The 15293-nt window shown below is 35.6% G+C and overlaps 1 protein-coding gene across 1 annotated transcript in view; it reads left to right on the top strand.

Annotated features, from left to right (window-relative positions):
- The window catches only part of ORC2 (origin recognition complex subunit 2), an 86973-nt gene that overhangs the window by 29035 nt on the left and 42645 nt on the right, over positions 1-15293 (top strand). Inside the window, exons 4-9 of the mRNA XM_068948184.1 lie at positions 2543-2621; positions 3641-3742; positions 9452-9631; positions 11177-11257; positions 11740-11855; positions 12774-12869. Of these exons, the coding sequence (XP_068804285.1) occupies positions 2571-2621; positions 3641-3742; positions 9452-9631; positions 11177-11257; positions 11740-11855; positions 12774-12869 (626 nt within the window). The 5' untranslated portion in view covers positions 2543-2570. The remainder of the gene's footprint in view (positions 1-2542; positions 2622-3640; positions 3743-9451; positions 9632-11176; positions 11258-11739; positions 11856-12773; positions 12870-15293) is intronic.

Genomic DNA, 15293 nt, shown 5'->3' on the forward strand with positions numbered 1-15293 from the left:
GGCCAAGCAGAAAGACAGATTACTCTTGTTGTTCAGACATATTAAGGCTTCTATTTTCTTCAAAAGAATGTTCCTGATGCATAAAAGTATAAATGTGTAAATGTCCTATTTGCTAATATGCATCCTGTCTTACAAGGGAAGTGGTATAGGTCCAATGCTTAATTTTTCAGCTGTTGCCTAGCAGCAGAATGTATACGTCCTGCCATTTATGACAAATCCCTCAACAGCTGGTATTCTTCTTTAAAATATAAGATGCCAAAACCTTGATTTTAATGTGCCTGTTAAACAAGGGAAAGTACTCTTTCTTCTAGCAGCAGAGCCGAGTTTGAGGAGGTAAGTGGTAGGGGCTAAAACAATAAAATCAGAAAGCAGACAGGTTATCCTACATTTTGTATTTAGATACAATTTGAGAGAAGTTTCAGTTGGTTTAGAATAGAGAGAAGAGAGTCTTACATCATACGTTATTTTTCTTACCCCAAATATGGTTGTTAAAACATTGTTTTTCAAATACTTTCTCAGAGCACTGTGTATGTTGATTTAAAAAAAAGAAAAAAGTTAATTAAATTGGGAGGGAGATCCATAAATATTAGCAGGTATCTTTAAAGCTTTGTACTAGCTGTGATGTAAATTGCTAAGCCCTTATAAAAACTTCAGTTTGTATTTCTTCCAGATTTTCCAGGTAGAAATGTTATGCAAAATTCTGTTTTATAAACCAAGGTCAGTGTGCAAACCAAAAATATTTAGGGTATTTATCCCCTTAACTATTATCCCTGTGGAAACCTGATATTTAACTAGCTCATTATTCCAAGTGTTTAGGAAACTCTTAGGATAAACTTAGGCTTCTTATGGGTTATTCTAATGAAACAAGTGGAAAAAAAACTTAGAAGGCTTAACAGCATTCTTAACTGAGCTTTTTTGCTCGTTCTTGCTGTAATGGCCATTTTACTTGCTGACTGTGATTTGACAGTGTTCTCCCTGGGCCTCCTGTGGATTTTTTATGAAATCAGAAATCCTTAAACTGGCGATTTTATGGGCATAGATTTTTAAAAATCTTACATAGTTTTTAGCATGTATTAATGTAATTCAGTTCAGTCAAATTATTTCTACTGGGTATTTTTAAGTCTTTTTAGGATGAAAAGGAGGGTTTTAACTTAGTTTGCATGCATTAATCAAACTAAACTTTCCTTCTCTCCCCCATCCCAACTTATTCTCAACTGCTTTCTTACACTTTTAGAGAGGTACCTTATAATTTTACAGACAGTGTTTTGTTGGAGAAACTCTGCTTTCATTTGTATTATGGATATTTTCAGATTTCCTTCTATGTTGTATGTGGTTATTGTTGTGATCTTAATTTCTGGAACAGTATCTTGGAGTGAACGTGTGGGTCAAGATTTTGTAGCTGATAATGTTGCAACTTTTTGAGATAAGTCTAATGAGCAGAGCAGACTAGTTTCATGGAATTATCTCTACATGCTAGAACTGTAATAACGAGTATATGACGATCAGAATAAGATTGAATGGAACATATTGGGTTTTTTTTTTTGTAAACTTCAGTAAGTGCAGCATTGCCCATGAAGATGTCTGCTAGAGCATCGTTTCTACTGTGTTAAATGTTTTAATTAGGATGATTTTAAAGCTTGTTTACTCTGCTGATTTAATTCTAGGCATTTTATATTTAAAAAGATCTGTTTCATATGATTCTTTAGATGTTTACCATAGAAATCTCACAATTTCACATCAGAAAATAGTACTCAGCCTTTGTCTTTCTTAATGAGTGTAATGATTTAAACTGTTTAGTCAAGCAAAGGTGTCTGGCGATATGCTTATGTTTTAAAATTCCTGCTATTGCCTTGAGAATTATGCCTATGTAAAAACGAGAGATGTTAGAATAAGATTGTTCTATATGAATGGGAAAATAGTAGCAACAATTGTCCTTTAAGTCACTATGAGTTTTCTTTTTCGCTTCTGAAAATTCCAGCATACGTTTAGAAGGTCAACATTTTGCAGCTTGAAAGAAAAGCTTCAAAACTCTTTAAGAACAAGCCTTAAGGACTAAAATTCTTCTATTATGATTTCTAATAACTTGTTTTATGAAACCAGTTGCTTTACTTAACCAGATATGCTTTACTTCGAGCCATATCCAGAACTGTCATTACAATGTGTCACATGGTTTCTTCCATGATGCTCTTTGCTTTGCTCCACTTGTCTTTTCTTCGTACCATTATTTGGTAGGGGAGCAGGAATGGGATGGTGTGTTTGTCTTAAATAACGTACTGTTTGGCCCGAAGCTCTGAATCCTTCTCCTTTTTCTTCCTCCTCTCCTGTTGATGTGCAATACTTGTGACTAAATGCCTGAAAAGAATAGTTTAGAATGACAAACAGTCCCACTTTCTATCAGAAATGCAGCTTTTGCTATTGTTTGATATTACATAAATCTGTTGGAAATTTGTTAACAGCTTTTCATTGGTGTAGGATTTTACAAAACTTAAGTTTTGCTGCCAGAACTCTTCTTTACTTTCTTTTTTTCCTTTCTCCTCTAAAGGTAAGAGAGAAGGAAAAGAAGTAAGAAAATGCTGGGATCGGAACGAGGTGTGGTAGAAGAATGGCTGTCAGAATTCAAGGTGACCTGAGAAGATGAATGATTGAAGTAGCAAATAGTAACATTCAAAATGCTAATTATTGGACATAAAATATTGACGTTATGAGCCATAAAACCACAATATAGCTATCATTCACTTTTTTAAAGGATAAAGCGGGCAAGAGTCTGTTAAAGGAGTCTACTGATAAATAAAATACAATGCATGTTTCTAGTACTGCCTGCTATACAAATGTGATTTTTAAAGCATATCTTGCAGTGTAGATCAAGCTGATAGAATTTAACTGACAGGTGGATAACTCTGGATTAATTTTAAAAAGGTGATCAACTTTTTAATTTTATCTTTAAAAATTAGTAGAAGTGTTTGGCGTTTTTTTAAACTTTACATAGAAATATTTAGCTGATTAAACTTTTCTCTGTAAGCTGCACAATTTTTTTTGTTTTATCATGAAGAATCATAGAGTATTTTAAAGTTATTATCATGTTGATAATTATGTTGAATGAAATACAGAATAATGCATGAACAGGAAAACTGGATTTCATAACCGAGATGAAGTTAATGTATTATTTAAGTTAAGAATTAGTAATTCCTCACATGATTGATTAATTTATGAAAACAAATTGCACACTATTGTTAGAAATGTGTAGAGCAGTCAAGGATGCAGAACGCACAGGCTTGGCTGCTTGTGGGACTTGATACTGTGCGTGCTCATTTTAGATTATCTGCACCTCTTAAATAAAACTTAAGTTGATCACTAAAGACCTTGAAAAGTGCCTGGTAAGGAATAGCAGGGAAGGTAGTGGAGTCCTCATACCAAGATGTGGAGCGAGTGATTTTAGAAAAGACAAATCTGAAGCTGCTTTTGAACTTAACCGTGAAAGTTGCTGTATGCCCTAAAATGCTATTGTGATGGAGAAGAATTGGTGCTGAATGAACTCTGAAAATTTAGAGAACTTCAGGAATTGTTCTGCATGTTGGGGTGAGACTGAATGTTTTCCTGGAGATCTCTAATACTTGGAATAACTTATATTTTTCTTCTTTAGGCATTACCTGAAACACAAATTTCCAGTTACGCAGCTACATTGCACCGAAAAAAAACACTGGTACCAGCTCTTTATAAGGTCATTCAAGACCCTAACAATGAGGTAGGAGACTTTGAAAGAATTTTTGTTAACGTCCTTGTATCTTGCACCTCCCCATCTAAAACTGTAATAGTTTAGAAGTGGAAATGGAAGAATCTTCTTTCTAATGTACTCTTAACATGGGTACCACCCCACTTTTTTTACTCCTTATTTTTGACAGTTACTGTAATTCCCTTCTGGTAAGGCACAACCTTCTCTGCTCTCAAAAATACGTTTTCTGCTGTCTGCGAGGCTTTACATGCCACAGCTGACTGTTGGTCGTTACTTAGCGTGTTTTGTTTTGTTTCTCCCCCAGAAAGCGACTTTCAGTCATAACAGAGATAAAGTAGCCCCTTCAGTGAAACTCAGTAAAGCAGATGTGCTGTTCACTTGCTGGCTATTACAGTGGAAGATGGAATCATTTTTATCAAATCCTATAAGCAGTTAAAACAACCAAATACTCTTTTTGCTTGTATTAGCATTGTGTATGTTCTTAATTACAATGTATAAACATATACAATGAAAACTTAGCTTACCGCTCCATTCATAATTCATGTTGCAAATAATGTAAAACTCTGCTTTCCATTCCATTGGCTTCTGCCATGAGAATTTCTGGGAAAATGTGTGAAATGTAACTTCTAAATAAATTATGCAGGCATATCACTCTCTGCTGTATAAACTGCTTTGGATAAAATGTTTCAAAATAATAGATTTATCTTCTGTGATCTCTTGTATATTTATAAATTCAATTGCAAGAGTGCACATTAAGGAAGCTTCATATTTTCCTAGATACAACTCAGCTGCTTTTGGAAACTGGGTGCTTGATTCAGCTTGAAGGAGATTGCATAATTTTCTGACAAAAAATGCTTCACACAGGAGTGAACTTCATTTCTGCTTTACAACTAACAGCTTGCAGAGTGACCCGTTTCTTTGTACTAAAGTTACTGTTACGCTCTCTCCAAGTTGAAGCCACCTTTGCTTTGGTTGTCTGTCTTTGGGGGGGGGGGGGGGGGTGTTTTTATATGTTTCTGTATATGTTAAAAGATTTCCTTTGCTTTGAGAATAAGCATTTGATTTCATTTTCTATGATGCAAAGAGCCTTATTTGCAAACAGTGCATCTTCTTAAGGGTCTAACTGTGATCTTCTGTTATTGCACACTGACCCTTGTCAGCTTTCACTCTTTGGAACTGCTCTTGCTGTTTGGGTCCAGTTCTGATCTCAAATATAAGGTATGCAGTCCCAAACTCAAGGAAGGCTTACCTCAAGATTTGCCTTTTAAGGCAGCATGTATTTCTTTATTGCATTTCTTCCAAATTTATTCTATGTATGAGGAGTATAACCATAGTAAATTCTTCACTTGGGGTAATTCTAAGGTAACATTTAACTCTGTAAGTATTTTTACATGCTTTATAGGGCATTATTTGTTAGAAGGATAACTAATTGCTTATGAAGATAAAACTTCTGTGGTAGAGTATTATAAAAACTTATTTACTAGAACCTTAAACAGGATGGACAAGTAATTTTTTAGTACAGCTTAATCATAAAGTTGTTCTATTTTTTAGACTTTCTGAAAGGGGCAGCTGTTTAGTGGGAAGTGAATTTTTAGAATCACATACTTCTATCTTGATAAGGCTAAGATTGTTAATTTAAGATGGAACCAGCATGTTTAAAACTCAAAACAAACAACTGAGATGTTTCTCTCTTTGATGGTTGTCTATCAATTTCAGTGTACCTATCAGATGAAAGCAAGCATACTTTCAAGTTAGAATACAATTTTTATTGTTTTGCCTTTTAGGAAATTCCTTAAGTGGCTTAATACAGTGAAGATGATAACTAGAACAGAAAGTTGGGTGATCTGGCTCATAAGCAGCTTATTTAATTGAACTATGTATTAATCTCTGTATAATATTGTACTTCTAAAGTACTAGGTCTTTTTTGATAGCTTCATAACTGTTTGGAAGTTGGATTATAGTTGTAGACATAATTGTTCTGTGGATTTTAAATCAACAATAATGCAGTACTGAAATTTAAGTATTGGATATTCATGTGCAACTATCTAGATTTAGCTTGGAAAGGTCAGTTTTGAAACAAAGTGAGATCACCTTTGCAATGGCTGGACCAAGCACTTCCAAGACCCAGTGCTCCTCCAGTAGTAACTAATTTCATCCATTGAGTTATACTTAAGCCTAAAATGAGCTCATATTTTCTACCACAGTTGATTTCTTTAAATATACAAGAGTTTCCAATATTGGCTATGCATTTTATAGTACGTTCTATTTAACTTCAAGCCATGGTATGGGTCTGAAGATTTAACAAACCTGGCGACGTAAGCCAAGCTTTAAAACTGTTAACCAGCTTCCTTCAAACATGGCTAGTCTGCCTCTCTCTGAGGTGTAAAACTGAAGTCTGAAAATTCTACCATAGTCATTTATTGTATCTAAGCTAGTAAAAATTTTAATTTTATTTGTCATGCTAATTAATGTATATGCTAATGAAAAGCTATTTAATGCAGGGTTCTAACTTGCCTGAAGAGAGAGGGTTATAATGGACTCTTTGCCTTGTGTGTTTTGACTGATGGCTGCGCTACTTAGTTTACTGTAATGTTGGACTGAAAGTTCTTTGCTATTAAAAAAGCATGTGCTCATCTGTGTGTACATCCACTACTAGCGACAAACGCTCCACTTCCTCTATTTATCCAGTGTCATCTGAATGTTTACATTGAGAGCATTGATCGGAAAAGGCTGGTTCTGTGAAAAGCCAAATATCTAGGATACAAGAGAAGCATTTGTTCTTCCTTACATTGTCGAGCTTTTTGCTTCCAAATAAATTTTGTAGGCAGAAACATGCTTTAGTTTGTCAGGAAAAACTTGCTCTTCATGCCTTTGAAAATATATTTTGTTGCAGTGTCCTTGTGACAGTGGCTTTTTTTTTTGTGCACTTAAAAAGCTGCGAACGCACCAAAGCACTATAGTAGTTACTGCAAACAACTTGCAAATTACTTAGTTTAAAATTTGAACTTGTTAAACTTTTGCGCAGCTCAAGACAACTGATAGAAATGAGAGAGTACTTAGATGCATGCAGTACTAGTGACTAGATATTGTTGTATCTTTCTGGGGAGCATGCTATTACTTAAAAGATTAATTTTATAAAATTTCCATATGAAAGAAAGTAGAATAAACTCACTAACTGCTGATCTGACTTCATTTAAAATAAAAGGTTCTTTTCTACTATTTTTAATGGGACTTAGGTTAGACTGACTGATTTCAAATGGAAAATGACTTGGGCTTCTGTCATCTCTAATTCAGTAGAGGCACTGTTTGTAGTAATGCTGCTATATATATCTGGTTTCTGTTAATATTTGCTTAGCTCTTCTTGCACCTGTTTTATCCTTGCAGGTGTGCTTGTATTTATTATTCCCATAGAGCTTTCTTCTTTTTTTCTTTACACTAGCCTTTCTTTTCAGTATTTTCTATTTTAAAGCAAACGTACAAATCCATTCAGTCATCTTTGAATTATTAACCACTTTTTACTATTTGAACATCTGAAATGTGCTAGGCTTTTCACAAAACACGGATACAGTTCTGTCTCTGAGGATTTGAACACTGACTGTAACAGATGGTTTTGATAATTGGTGTTACTTTTAGATGGGAGCTTGCACTAAGTAAATATTAATTATAAGAGGATTCATTACTTAATATGTGCATCTTCTGAACATACAAAGAGCTATATCTATGAAATACGAGAATAAATATACTAAATAAAACAATATATGCTCAACTTCAGAAAACAATGCTGGGGCTTTTTCTCCCAAGGTGTTTGTAAGAGAAGCTTTACTGGCTTCTGATTTCATTTAAATCCTAAATCAAAGATGAAGTCTTGAGGTATTTTACTTCTATAAAAATCTATGACTTGTAAACGTGTGTGTGGTCCACGTTACTGGACTTCCCCTGTGCTCTCAGCATTCTGAGTGCTAGCTTTCCTCCCTCCCTCTCTTGTGAAGTTTCCCTTTGCTTCTGTTGTAAAAACAGCCTTTTAGCTTAGCGTAACTAAGCTGTCAAGCAGAAGCCTTGTTACACAAGGTACTTATACCAGAGCCTTGTATAAGAAGAGATTTGACTGATAGCAAAGTTTTCTCTTATACAGATGTGATATTACAGCTTATGTAATCAGTGGCTTAAGAATAGCATGCTTCACTGACCAGCATACTGTATGTTAGAAATTGCACTAATAAATGTTTTCACCTTTCCTTGACCACTGTAAAGTGGATGCTCTCTTAAGGCAGCTACGTTGATAGAAATTCTGTCAAATTTATGTTTAGTGTCTACGATATACTGCAGTAAAATATCTGAGCGTGAACACATGCGTGGAGTTGCACAGTCATACAGCTATATTACGCTGCACAATTATCAAACATTGAAACTAAGCGCTTGTACAAAAAGCTGTCCCTCTGCTAAGAATTTCATGATTAGACGAATCAATGGCAGAAGAACACGTCAAAGTCTATGAAGCATGCAGCTAATGCTCTGAAAGGTCCCAAGCTGCATGTCCCTGGGAATAGGAGTGCATACTGGAGGAGGCATCATATATACCTTCTCTGGTCTTCAGCTCTACACTGGGTATTTCCTAATTAAGCTTTTTTGTCTCACCAGTGCAGTTGCTATTGTGTCAGTAAAATGTAGCGAGTTTATTGCTCTAAAAGTGATATGTATAATTTAATGTTTACTGTCTTCCTGTGTGTATATTAGAGCGCTATAAATCATGACAGGTTAGAAAGAAGATTAATTTGAGATTCTGGCCTCAATTTTCTGATTCTATGCAACTTTTCTGTATGAATAGGGACTAGTTAGGTTGCATGGATACCTCTTGTCTGTTTGGACGTTGAGCCTCATAGTTATTTTCCTTAGGTCAGAACATCCCCTTTCTCACAATCTGGAAAAAAATTGTGCTTGTAAATATTGGTCAAGGGCCTTACGAAAATTCCAGTCTGGGTATTTATTTTCAGTAGGTTTTGATTCTGATATTAAGAACTTCATTAGTCATGGGGAGGGGGGAGGCAGGCTGACTTTGTTGTTGTTTTCTGTTCAGTATCAGTTTTGTGGATTTGTCTAAACAACAGGCTTGGCATTGTAGACTCTTAAAATGACAGATATTTTCTGAGGTTCATATTGTGCTCACTTGATAAGGGCCTTTTTGATTCTTGCACTGAAACCTGACGGACAGCTCAAGACAAAAATCAGTTAGCATTGTATTGAACGAATGCATATTTGTTGGATTTTAGACTTTAAAAAAAAAAGGAAATAAATACATGCTTCTATCTATTGACCTGTTGTTAGCAGCTGCTACTTTTGACCTTTGTACTTTTCTAAACCTTGCAGCTGCACCTTTACAGTTGCGTGGTGCACATAGATGAAGCCATTTGTCTGTCACGTGTCTTAAATTAGTACCTGTATACAAAGTAAATTTCATACTGACAGCCCTTGAGAATACCATTCTGGCTGTAGTAAGGCCACGTTTCCCCTTATTGCATACCAACTCCCCCTAAAATCTGTCCTTACAGACCTCCTTAAAAGGAACATAGGTATTGTTTTGGTTCATTCACTTGTTTGCCATCAAGGAACGTCATCTTTACTGGCTGCAGTGGCTCTGTGATGTAGCTCCTACGATTGCTATTGTGTTCAGTCTTATTAGAGAAGCCTAGCAGTAATTCATTAGCCTTTTTTATCTTTTCACAGCTCCTGGAGCCTGTTTGTCACCAGCTCTTTGAACTTTATCGTAGTTCTGAAGTTCGGCTCAAGAGATTCACGTTGCAGTTTTTGCCAGAGTTGATCTGGGTTTATCTACGTCTTACTGCCAGCAGGGATAGGCAGAGTAATGGTTGCATTGAAGCGTTGCTGCTTGGCATTTACAACTTGGTAAGTGAGACAAGCTAGCACTTAAATGTCTGCATTTAAGGCAGATATTTGTATTGAGTGGAACTGTAATTCTAAGAATAAATAAAAGTAACTGGAGGTGATGAAGTTTGGCTGTTGTATGCAAAGGACATTTTATTTTCTTACGTCATACTGGAAATATTTTATCTTGTATTGTTATGAGGTTGTTCGATATGTTGGCAGTACTGCTAATTTAGACGTTCTCTAGTGAGAATTTCTATTTTATAGGATTTTAAAACATTATCCTGAAACACTGGCCTTCTCTCTACTATCAGAATAAACTTTACATGTAAATGATATTTTATGTTTGTACGCATGATGAGACAATAAAATTATAATTCTTTAATATTTTTATTGTTATGTGTCTGCTCTAAAATCAGTAAAATCAAGTTGTTCTAGATTTATTCTGTTTAAACAAAAAAAAAGGCTTTGGAAATTGCTTGCTGTTTTTTGGTATTGTTTGCTGGATTTAGGTAGCATATATATCTCTTTGGCATCATTTTTTTTTCTTATAAGTCCTTTTACCATTCCCTTTGAAAGTCGTGTTGGGGATTAATGTTCTGTAAGCAGAGTAGTTTCTTCATTTACTCCAAACTCAGGAAGGAAGAGGCCTCAAAATGGACAGTGACTCCCACTTTTTTTCCCCCCTTTGGTTTCAGTTGTTGATATTTTTCTGCACATCTTACTTTCTCAATACTTAGAAAGTCCAGAATAAATCCGTTGCAGTCTACTGAATTCCAAGAGATCTCTTCCTGCTGTGATCCTTAAAACCTACTACAAGTACTGTGCTACTTTAGACTAAATTTTCACATAAACTGAAATAACTAGAGGTCATTGCTTTGAAATTTACAGTGCAATGTGAAAAGTCAGGGTTGTAGACTCCTTTCCTATGTGATGTAGTTCTATATAACTGTCCTTATTAAATTATATTTGCTTTGAAAACTGCTGTTTTGCTTATATAGTAGCCTAGCAACTATAAAATCTGATCAGTTAGAATGTTTTTTCAAAAGGCTTTCAGTGTATTTCTTACTGATAGCGTGCCTGCAGAAACATTGCCAGTCCCCTTGATTTCACCTTTCTCTGTGGTGGATTTATTATGAAGAACTGCCTGTTGTCAGCAAGTGACTCATCAGCCCTCATGCGTCTATATCTTTTGGCCTTAAAGTTTAGCCTTGCTCCACTGTGCAATTCTGTCACAAATAAATGTTATAAATTACAGGTGGGCTAGAAAAGCTTTTAATTCTTTTTTTTTTTTGCGGAAGTTTACAAAACAATGCTGTTTTGTAAAGCGTTGCAGACTCTGATTCTGCAAAGCAGTCCCTACTCGAGGTCTTTCCCATTGTTTAGATGTGTATGTAAATTTGATGATATTCTGCACGTGCATAAAGACCTTATGGTGTGAACTGTCTTACCAGGTCAGAGCATTTGATTTCTTATTGCTGTTAAGTGTCTCTTAAGGATGTAGAAGATCCCAAGTCCTATCTCTTTACTTCTGGGTTTTTATTTCATGGTTTTTTTTAACCTCAGGAAATTGCTGACAAAGATGGAAACAACAAAGTGTTATCTTTCACCATCCCTTCGTTATCTAAACCCTCAATATATCATGAGGTAAGAGTGCTGCTGTGGCAAGTTAGAATTGGACCTATTAGAGGAATGAAAGCTGTATCCATTTGGTGCAAAAGACCATTTTCAGTGTATCTTGTTGCATTAAAGTTTCAATGTCAGTATCTTGCAATTACTGTAATTAATTCAATAGCAGTTGAACTCCCCACTGTTGCTGTACAAAAAGCCTATGCAATTAAGACAAACTTACTATGAATGGCTATGCAAGAATCAAAGTTTAAAATCACTTCCAATCACTTCCACCTGCTCTATTGCTTACGACTGGGGAGGCTGTTTATAATAATGAAATTTGGTTATGTTTTAGTTTTACTATATTTTGGAATTCTCTTCAGTTTTACAGATTACTAGGCATGTGTATCTTTTCATCTGATGTATTAGAAGTTTTTATGCTTTTACTATTTTACTTATGGTATGATTACTTGGGTTTTTTTGTTGTTGTTGTTCTTCCTCCTACCATCTACTTCTAGCCCTCTACTATCGGATCCATGGCTTTGACTGAAGGAGCTCTGTGTCAGCATGATCTTATCAGGGTAGTTTATAGTGATCTTCATCCTCAAAGAGAAACCTTTACAGCACAGAACCGGTAAGTGGATGCATTCTAACGTTCTAGATGTTTCACTAGGCAGATAACAAATCTTGAAGCATTAAGACCAAATTTATTATATGTTCAGTCCTTTCTCAACATTAAGCATGTAGAAACAAAGCAAAGCAAATCACTAACTTTGAGGTATAATATTGTTGTTATTGTTTCCAATTTGGTGTGTTCTTCTCCTACTCATTAATTTAGATAAAGTAACTTCTCTGGTATATCCATGCTTGTCAGGGTTATCTTTGGGTTTATGTCTGTCAATTCAGTTTGTCCTGCAAGCATAACATTATTCGGTTTTGACTGTGAGGCTGAGACACCTCCTCTCCCCACACCAGAAAAAGGGGAAATGGAGCTGAGTGGATAGACACAACTAGGGTTGAGAGATCTCAAGGGTTGAGTTTGCTGTTCCTGCTGCAAGGAGCATGTGAAGAATGGTGCCCCATTCACCATCAGTAGATATTTTCCCCCAGATTTTCAGGCTGTCTTGGCAAAAAGGGTTGGCTACAGCTACTACCATGTTGAACAGTAGACTCTGAGGCCATGTCTGGCTATTTTAGTGCCCTGCCCTACCTATGTCTAGAGCAGGGGAAAACTGATAAAATAATTTTAAAGCTATTGTAAGCCTGTCCTGTTCCATAGCTGTCTCTGTTCAAATATTATGCCATAATTCCTTCATATGCTAGTTGTTCTGAGTAGTAATAATTTACTTGAAGTGCTTAATACTGAGCCTTTAATAGCCTCTTTCAAGTTAGTGTATTAAAATGAAAGAGAGATGTAAACACACAAATCCTGACATCTGATACTTTTTCCTGTGGGGTGTTTTTTGAGTGTGAGATGTGGAATTATGTTTAAAATTCTAGTGGAATATTAAGAATTTAAACCATGCAAGGTTTTGCTCTTGTCTGTTTTCAGGTTTGAGGTGCTGAGCTTTCTCATGCTGTGCTACAATTCTGCTATTGTCTATATGCCTGCCTCTTCTTACCAATCACTTTGTAGGATGGGTTCCAGGTGAGACACTTGCCTTTGAAATAGTCCTGCAGAGCACATCTAGATTTCTGAATATTCATCCAGCAAAAGAGAATGGATTTACTTGCTGTGTTTGATAGCTTGAAAGATACAACTTTCGGTTAGTCCTGCAACTTAATTGGTAGCTTGATGCTGTGCTTGCATGAAGAAAAACACATGGATTATCTTCTTACTGCATTGGCTTTAGTTCTAGTTATGTAACGCTTCATTATCTGAAACAATGAGTTTTGGGGAAAATTAGTCTGTTGAAGGTACTGTGGCTTATTTGCATTTATTGGCTTTACATATCTTTAAGACATTTTTCAGTATGGTCAGCTTCAGAATCTTGTTAGGAATACCACCAATTTCCTCTATTTCCAAATATTAATCTGTCTTGCTTTTTGGATGGTTTAGAGGAGGTGCTTGCGTGATATTCTGGGCCTTAGCAACGCCCCCCCCCCCCCCCCCCCACCACCATAATATCATCCCATTTTCTGGGAAATTCAATATTATGATTTCTCAAACTCCGATACATGTTCTTTATATAACTTCTTACATTAATAGTCTTGGAAGGAGCTGATTGGCAAAGATCCTAGCTTTTTGTTCTGAAAATCTCAAGTATCTCTGATATTCCCAAATGCCTGTTCTTTTACCAGCGTTTTTATCTAAAGTTAGATAAATTCTGTCCTCTTACCCCCAAACAGAGAATCTCTTTATATGTTTTTTGATTTAACTTGTTTGCTTCAGCAGAGTACTGTGAGAGACTGTTACTTGCAATTCAAGGGTGTTAGCAGAGAAGGATCATAATAGCTTCTCACAGTGTATATCCCATAGTAACACACACATACAGTAACAATTCTATCCTGTTTTTTTTTTCTCCCCATAATTTTTGATGGGGAAAGGATCACTTGTTGGTCTGCTTCCATCATGTTCTTTTGAGCTAAGGCTATGCTGAATTTACCAAGTATGTTGAAAATTAGAACCTTTCTTCAGATAGAGAGGAAAGGGAACACCATTTCATAGGCTAGGGATTTAGTTTTTTAAACAGTGCACCAATTTGGGGTGCAATGAACTATTTTCAGCAATAGGATTATTCTATGATGAATTGAATAAAAGTTAGTTAAGAAGTGTGTGTTTTTTCTTGCACCTTGTCATCACCATTACAAAATGTGCATATTCAAAAATCCCATCTCAACTCCAGTTCTGAGTTGTAGTCATTTTCCTTAATCTTTGAAATATAGATTCCACAGGACTGTATTCATTCAGTTAAAACAATTAATCTATTATTGTTCATTTGAGCATGCATTTAATGTAGCCTGATAATAACCTTTACTTTAACTCTTTTATTTTCTGGTCATTATACCCATTAGTTCTGTAACTGTATAATCCAGATAATAGACATTTATAGTTGGAGTTGTTTTGCTCTAAAAGGAGTGGAGTGCTGTTTTGGGTGCTGTAAAAGCAATAGATAGTGTGCACTCTTAAGATGGTATGAGTTTTCTTTTTTTTTTTTTTTCTTTTAATTTTTGGGTACGTATTTAGGTTTTAAATTATATTTGCCTTGAGGGCCTTTTATTTTACATATACACACCCACGGTGTGTAAAATAAACCACCCTAAAACTGACTTCTCTCCATGTTGAAGGGTTCCTTCTTGACAACACTTTCTATTGTCTGCCTTTAAAACCGTTTTGTGACCTTGACGCTCATGGTTCCTTTCTGACGTCAAGCTTTTCTGCTCTACTCTAAATTACAAAAAAGTTTTAGTGAAATCAACGTAAATTCTGTCCCATCCTGTACATTATTACAAATAATGGACACGTTTCCCAAGCCTGATTTCCATTTGTAAATCCACTAAAGTTTTCTCACCAAATTCTAGATTAGAAAATACTAACCTAATAAGCAGGAGTGCTTTAAATAAGATATTTAGGGTCAAGTTAAAAATTGTCATTTAAATACTAGAAGAGTGGCGTTTTCTTGAGAAAGTCTAAAAAGCTGTTGGATACAAAATACAGGCTTTGCAGCTACCCGAACATTTTTCTACAACAGCCCTTAATAGAGTGAAAAGTTGGCCAATATAGCTGATCATATGAATAATGCTGCCTTTGCATTTCTAAACTTTTTTTTTTCTGTTTTTGGTTGCTGAACTCTAAAAGGTTTTATTTTGCTTTTAGTGAAGAATTTTTTTTTTTATTTTTTTCAGGAGGGTAGAGTGCCTCTTTTGATGAAGAAACCATTTCTTACTGTGGACAATCTTGGCAGTTGTGCTCAGTCATTATCGGGAGTCCTCAGACTTCCTTGGTCTTTGTCCATCTGGCTTTAGGCTTATGTCTGGTGAAGAGGGTAACTTGGAGAGGGGGAGATTCCTGTCTGCCCTAAATATTCTCCTGTTTCTCATGTTTTAATCACGAGTGTTCTTTCTTAACACA

The sequence above is a fragment of the Struthio camelus genome, chromosome 6 (assembly GCF_040807025.1).
Source record: "Struthio camelus isolate bStrCam1 chromosome 6, bStrCam1.hap1, whole genome shotgun sequence".
In the NCBI taxonomy this organism is placed as follows: Eukaryota; Metazoa; Chordata; class Aves; order Struthioniformes; family Struthionidae; genus Struthio; species Struthio camelus.